Genomic DNA, 7,500 nt, shown 5'->3' with positions numbered 1-7,500 from the left:
AGGTGTGCTAATAAAAAAAAAATGAAAATTTATAAAATGACGGAAGTGTTATTTTGACGAGAAAGAAAAACATAGCTAGACAACATTTTATTACGTATTATGACTTGTTTTACTTTTCTGTCAACAAATTAAATACCAAAACAATGCAAACTTCACTAATAAAAGAAAAAAAATCGTGATACAGAGCCGAAGTAATTTTTTTCCACCTATCTTCCCTACGTTTTCCTCCTCTCCCCTCCCCCTTACTCTACTCTTGTCCCCTCCACCTCCACCTCCTTCACCTACTCCTACACAACAAGTCTTTAAATAATCTGGAAACACCTGCAAAACACTCGAAATGATGCTAAAAATGTGACCGGAAATGGTTACCCAAGCCGCGGGGTGACGGGGCGGGGATCGCAGGGACTTGGCGGGGCTCGGCGATGTTGGGTAGGTCGGGGCAACAAGGATACCGTGGTGTGGTGGTGTGGTGTGCTGAGGTGTGGTATGGTGTGGTATGGTATGTTTTGTGGTGGTGGTGGTGGTTTTAGTGATGTGGTGTTGTAATGTGTGGTCGTGGTGTGGTGTGGTGTGGTGTGTGGTATTTGGTGGTGGTGTGATGTGTGGTGGTGCCGTGTGGTGTGGTGTGGTGTGGTGTGTTGTGGTATGATATGGTGTGGTGGTGTGGTGTTAACATTACACTTTCACAAGCTTAACTGTCCTTAATGTGTGTGTGTGTGTGTCACAGATCAGAGACAAGTCATAGAACTGTATAATTAGGCTTTAACTCTTAAACTCCCACTTAATTTGTGTGTGTGTGTGGGTGTGCGTGTGTGTGTGTGTGTGTGTCGCCGATCCTTTCCCTCCACCTCCACCTTCTCCACCTACTCCTGAACATCGAGCCTTTAAATCACTTGGAAACACCTGCAAAACCCTCGAAATTACGCTAAATATGTGACGGGAAATGGTTACCTTAGCCGTGGCGGGACGCGGCGGGGGTCGGAGGGGCTTGACGGGGCTCGGTGGTGCTGGGCAGGTCGGGGATGATCTTCTTATGTTCACCTCCCTAATGCAAGAGTCAACCAGTATTTTCAGCCTTTCATCCCTTGTACTGGTAAACTGTAGAATTTTCTACCTGCTTTTGCATTTCCTCATGCCTTTGACTTGAACTGTTTCAAGACACTTATTCTCAAATTTTGGAAACATGAACTGTTTCAAGAAACTTATTCTCAAATTTTGGAAACATGACCACACTTTTTATGGACTAGCACCTTAAATGGGAGTTTCCTTTACAGTTTTTTTTTTTTTTTTACTGCCCTAGGCCAAAGTCCCTTCCTAACATAAAGAAGCGTCTTAAATTAGTCTTGAAGCAGTTTTGCTGAAGAACTCATTTTCCATTTTGAGCAACTTTCCTTGTTTTCTTATGTTTTTATGTTCGAGTGATGGCCAGTTAACCTCTGAAGTGTCTTGATACTCCTCTTTTCAAGCAGGAAAGACGAAAAACAACGACAGGAAGATAGTTTCAGAGTTTACCACTGAAATGGATGAAAGAGTGAGGATAATGTTTACTCTTGTCTTAGAAAGATGGCCAGAATGAAGGGGAAAAGAGGTATAAAGTCTTGTGCAACGAGAGCATATATATGAAATTTTTAGTCGAGGTTTTAAGTAGAGGACTTTCCAAATATGTTCAGTGTGGGAGACAGTAAGAGTTGAGTGTGACTGAAGACAATACCTGGAAGATTGCGTCGAGTGGATAGATGCAGGAATTAAGACCTTCAGGACCAGTTTGTTGTTTGTACAGTTTGTCATATTGCAGCAACAGCTGAGGAAAGAACGTGGAGAACATTCTGTACATGGAGCGTCGTGTCTGGTACCAGGTAGGCTACAGTATGCGTTCATCAGCAAAGCATGTCTGTTTGATTACCATGTTATTAAACAAAGCAAACGTGATCTTTCGTATTGCTGAATGTTATGTACAGTACCTGCGCATGTGGAAGCTTTGAAAACTTCCTTACTCGGAGAAAAGGTGGCACCGTGCACAGTAGTGAGCAAGAGGAGGCACAGTGTGGGACCCACTGCCGTGCACAGGTAGGTAGCACACGAGCGACTCTGGCGGCACGTCGTGGCGGGGATGTGGTTCTCCATTGTTAAGAAGCTGTCCCGCGCACACCAACGTCTGTGGCAAGCGACTGTGGCGAGCTGTCGCTCATCCCCGCCACAGCGTGGCGCGACTTTGTGTCGAGGATTCGCGCACACGAATGACTGGCCGAGAGACGGACACGTGACGGCAAGTTAAGGCAAGTCGTTCCTCAGCTGGAATGTTCCGCCTCATGTTTGTATTGGCTTTCTGCATGTAGGGACCAAGTATGCTAAGGAGCTCATTAAAACTTTCTTGAGACATCCTGAAGTAGCTGAAGAATTTTGCATTGTCTGCTTTCAGATCACCCATTATGGTGTAAAACTGTCCATCAGTCAGCCTCGGTGAAGTTATTGGGTACATCCATTTTTGTCTTTCACGACGACAACGACGACGGCGTGATGAACACAAAGTCGTTCGTGTGCTCCTGGATAAAGGACTAGACACACTACTTTTTATTCTAAATCATGCCTTTTTTTTTTTTGTGATATCAATATTTACAATTCATAGTTACTCAACTTTTTGTGTAATTAGTGCATGTGGTCTGTAACATGATTGTACATGTCATAAATTAGCGACATTATTTTACAAAGGGAATTTCACAATCCTCTCTCCCTTTATTGCTGTTTCGTCAGACTTTGATCTCCCTCGTCCGTCTTATTCCTCTCATTGCAGTTTTTTTTTTTTTTTTTTTATACGCTCTGAAGTACTATCTGGAAGGTCCTTTTGGGAATTCTCATTAAAGTGATTATGTATTTCTGGATTATTTTTAAAAAATCCAATTATGCTTTCTTTACGTGTTATCGTTCCATTTGTGAGCCTCTACAAGAATTTGTGTTCTTCCTTACACTTGTCAAAGAATATGCTTCTCAATCAATGTTCCTCTCTTCTTAACATTATGTATCGATTCGTTGTTGATTTATTTTATACTCTAGTTTTGTGAAAATTGAGGGTAAATCAATACACATTCTGACAGTTGTGTAGGAATGGGACTAAGGCAGTACAGCCTACTCTGATAAAGGAGTTTTTTGTAAGGACAGTTCAAGGAGTACATTTTACACAGTAAATAATGTATATGATTCTTACAGCATGCTCAACAAATTGACAAGTTTCGAACTCCCGCATTACCTCTTACTGAGGGGTTAGCACCTCCGAATTGATGCATGATGAAGACATCCTGCTCAAGGTGGGCCTGAATGTGGGCAGCTGTGGTATAAGGTGGCGGCTGGCGTGAACACTGCTGGCTTTGCTCCTGAGGCGTTGACCACCAGTCGCTGCCGGAGATGACACAGAAAGCTGTTCTAGCAGGACCATTTTCTTTCTATTCCAATCAACACATGAGGAACATGACTGAGGTATTCAAAATGAAGAGAGGCTGTGAACATATCAACCCTGACCAGTTCTTCCCAAGGAGGCACTAAACTGGCACGAGAGGCCACACCTTCAAGCTCCCCAAATCAATGCATTACATCACAAAGAGGGACAATTTTTGATGACACATTCATAAAAAAGGTGGAACAGTCTCCCAGAAAATGGAGTTTCTTATTGACGCTTTTTAAAAATAGCCATAACCAATACAAGAAAGTCCCTAAGAGGCAACCAGCTGAGACCACCTTCCTAGTCCCTCAATTATCACTGAAGAAAGCCAGCACTACAGTAAGCCAAGGTGCAGCTCTAGAAAAGCCAAGGTGCAGCTCTAGAACAGAGAACAAAACTTCCCATGCTGGCCTGGACTCAAACATCACACTGCCTTATCTTACCCACTTTCAATAGGCTGTACTGAAAGTTGTAAGGGTCTTCAAGAGTGTTTTCATAATTCTAGATAGTTTACCTAGGATTCTGCACCACCAATGGGAAAAGTAGTTGTGGGAACCCAATTAAATATCTCAGTGGCCTTTGAAACAATCCTTGTGTGTGTGAGAGAGAGAGAGAGAGAGAGAGAGAGAGAGAGAGAGAGAGAGAGAGAGAGAGAGAGAGAGAGAGAGAGAGAGAGAGAGAGAGAGAGAGAGAGAGAGAGAGAGAGAGAGAGAGAGAGAGAGAGTTGAGCCGTGGTTCTCAACCCTTTTCTCTCCCTTCCCCCTTCATGAATTCTCAACATTTGTGTGGCTCCCCTTCATTTTCCTCCAAATCCCACCACGACAAAAAAGGTGAAAAAAAAAAAATAAATAAATAAATAAATAAATAATTGAATGTTGATGAGAACACCTTTACTTTATTACAAAGTTGACAATCATTATTATCTTATATTTGATAGATTTTTGTAATATGCTTAACTTACATCACTAGACTACAAAAGACTAGCAGACACAAGGAAACTTGAATTTGGTTAGGAAAAAGTTCAGTTGTTAACCTCTTCATATTTTCTGACACATCAGTGGGAAGGCTGATATTGTTTGTTTTCAGCCAGTTGACCAATCTGAGGCTGTGTCACTGACAATGCACATCTCATGTCGGGGTCCACATCCAGTTGGCTCCAGCTCTTATTCTTGATTTGTAGAAGGGTGGAGAAGCCAGACTCACATAAATAGGTAGCTGAAAAAGGAAAGAGTAGTCAAAGAAAATTTCCTTCTGCCAGGACAGTGATGCAAGTTTTTTTTTTCAGATTCTTAACATTATTTAGAAATGTATAATTTGTAACAGCCTGTCATGGCTCCCCTAAATTCTTGCCATGGCCACCAGGTTTAGAACCACTGGAGTAGAGCATTTAACAATACAAGCTGATCGTGAAAACACCCCTGAAAACTTCCAATAACTTCCACTACAGCCTGTTAAAGGAGCAGAATACTTACCACCACAAGCCACTCTGCCTTTGGTGACTATCTTGTCCTCATCGGCAAGGTGATGGACTTTGTTTCCATGAGTCTCATGATGGGCCTGACCCTCAGTGAAAGCCTCTCACAGCAGTCCATCCCTCAGCCTTGAGACCCAGGTGATAGTTTCCAGGAAGAGGCTGGCCCAATAAACACAGCATCTTTGATTGGGAGCTGAAGGGAGTGAGTGAGTGAGTGAGAACTCTAACACTGGTTCAGAAATAGAGAAAGATTACTTTAGTTGGTGATTTTATCAATGTACAGTGGAGTATTCGGCATATAATGTATCTGACTTATGAGTAACACATTATCTCATCCCAAAAAATATTCACTTCTAAATTTTCTTTTTACGGACAACAAGAAGACAAATGTGAACAATTTCAACCATCATTATTTCAACAGGCTCTTGGGTGAGTCTGTGTGAAGCTGCTCTCTGTTACTCAGTCTGTGTGAAGCTGCTCTCTGCCACTCAGTCTGTGTGAAGCTGCTCTCTGCCACTCAGTCTGTGTGAAGCTGCTCTCTGCCACTCAGTCTGTGTGAAGCTGCTCTCTGCCACTCAGTCTGTGTGAGGCTGCTCTCTGCCACTTAGTCTGTGTGAAGCTGCTCTCTGCCACTCAGTCTGTGTGAAGCTGCTCTCTGCCACTCAGTCTGTGTGAAGCTGCTCTCTGCCACTCAGTCTGTGTGAGGCTGCTCTCTGCCACTCAGTCTGTGTGAAGCTGCTCTCTGCCACTCAGTCTGTGTGAAGCTGCTCTCTGCCACTCAGTCTGTGTGAGGCTGCTCTCTGCCACTCAGTCTGTGTGAAGCTGCTCTTTGCCCAGTCCTGCCAAACCTACCCCTTCCAGCCATCAGCATCCCTGCCCAGCCTATCCTGTCAGCCATGTAAAAACTCACATAAATTCACAATGACTCAGTCACAAAATATTGCCCATTCCAATCTCTTAATCAACACACTCTTTCACCAACACTTTCACCCCTGGCAATACTCCCTTCTTTGTGTTCCCTAACAGCACCAGTGACAGCTTCCGGCCCACAGCATGTCACACAACACTTGGAAGTGAAGGGACCCAGTACCTGATACATCTCAAGTGATTGTTTACAGAATATAAGTCATATATGATATGGTGTCTTATTTGACTTTCAATATTACTGTTCAAAAACTTCATTGGGTCTTGTGTGCATTTTTACTTGACAGTAATGATCAATTCAGGATTGGCAGGAGGAGGCAGTAGGCACCTGCCGAAATGATAATTACTCCCAGTGAGGTCTAAAGCACTGGATGAGGGGGTGCTGTGAACTTATCATTAAACCCAGCTGTGATCTCACTGAACGTTTCCCTTTGTGTCTCACAACATAAGGGGGGCAGTCACAGCCTGCCCTCTAAAGACAACTCTCTTCCTCCACACAAAACTACAAGCACCTAATAACACACACACCCTTCACTCAAAATTTCAAAATTATCATAGTGACTACTACACCAGCCTTGGAGTCCCCCTCCGGGGAGGGGACCACAAATGTCCCCAGGTCGGACTACCCTTCTGACAACGACCCTCTCAACTTTTCTTCATTAACTTCTGCAACATTCGTGGTCTGCAACATTCGTGGTCTAAGATCTAATTTCAATCTGTAGAACACCACCTCTCCTCTTCTAAACCTCATCTTTTCCTCACTGAAACTCAGGTGTCTGAGGCAACTGACAGTGGCCCCTTTTCTGTTCCCTCCTGCTTTCTCTATCCTCATTTTCTATCCAAAGCTGGATGTTGCGTTTATGTGCGCAACGACTTAACATGCTCTCGTGCCCATGCTCTTGAATCTTCCGAGTTTTCCACCATCTGGCTACGACTAGAGTCACTCTCAAACTAAATTTGTGCTGTATACCTCTCACCTAACTCCTCAGACTATAAGAAATTTTTCGACTACTTAACTTCCAAAGTGGAGCACCTCTGAATTTCTTCCCTTTTGCGGAGATCTCCATTCTTGGAGACTTCAATGTTCACTGAGTTTCCGCCACATTATAATTACACCGTGCCTATTTAACTGGCCAGTGACAGGTACAGTACGTAATAAGTTTCCTGTGGGGTGATTTGTGGTCTGTTAACGGGATAATGTGATTTGAGCAGGGGATTTATTCATGTTTGTTAAGCAGTAACTGGGCGATTTCATGGGTTTAGTGTTTTGATATAGTGTTGGTGGTGGTGGTGGTGGTGAGCGAAAGATTCTGATAAGCGTAGATAGGCAGGCAGACAGACACAAATAGACAAATTAGACAAACCATATAACCACAGAAAGACAGACAGATAAACAAACTGACATAAAGAAAGACCAATCTAACACTACAATACGTAAAATTGAACAAAGATAAAATAATAATAGAACAAGATTCTTACTGAAGCAATACCGAGATAAATAGATGAATAAACAAATAAACCAGTACACGCGTCAATAGATGAGAGGGAGAGGAGAAATGAGATGAAAACCGCGTGGAAAATATGTGAAATAGTGTGCTACATAGACTGAGTATTTTCGTGACAATAGAATGTGTGTGTGTGTGTGTGTGTGTGTGTGTGTGTGTGTGTG

The 7,500-nt window shown here is 43.1% G+C and overlaps 1 protein-coding gene across 4 annotated transcripts in view; it reads right to left on the bottom strand.

Moving 5' to 3' along the window:
- Nucleotides 1-4,351: 4,351 nt before the first annotated feature.
- Nucleotides 4,352-7,500, bottom strand: part of LOC135105425 (uncharacterized) — a 10,374-nt gene continuing 7,225 nt past the window's right edge. For 2 of the 4 annotated variants that reach the window (XM_064013564.1, XM_064013563.1), the window contains 2 exons: nucleotides 4,906-5,100; nucleotides 4,354-4,648 (listed from right to left, as the gene is read on the bottom strand). In XM_064013564.1, the coding sequence (XP_063869634.1) occupies nucleotides 5,012-5,100 (89 nt within the window). In that variant the 3' untranslated portion in view covers nucleotides 4,354-4,648; nucleotides 4,906-5,011. Of the gene's footprint in view, nucleotides 4,649-4,905; nucleotides 5,101-7,500 lie in introns of all 4 variants that reach the window. The other 2 variants (XM_064013562.1, XM_064013560.1) reach the window with 2 other exon arrangements.

This window comes from Scylla paramamosain, chromosome 12, assembly GCF_035594125.1.
Source record: "Scylla paramamosain isolate STU-SP2022 chromosome 12, ASM3559412v1, whole genome shotgun sequence".
Classification (NCBI taxonomy): domain Eukaryota; kingdom Metazoa; phylum Arthropoda; class Malacostraca; order Decapoda; family Portunidae; genus Scylla; species Scylla paramamosain.
This window is presented reverse-complemented; position numbering and strand designations above follow the sequence as displayed.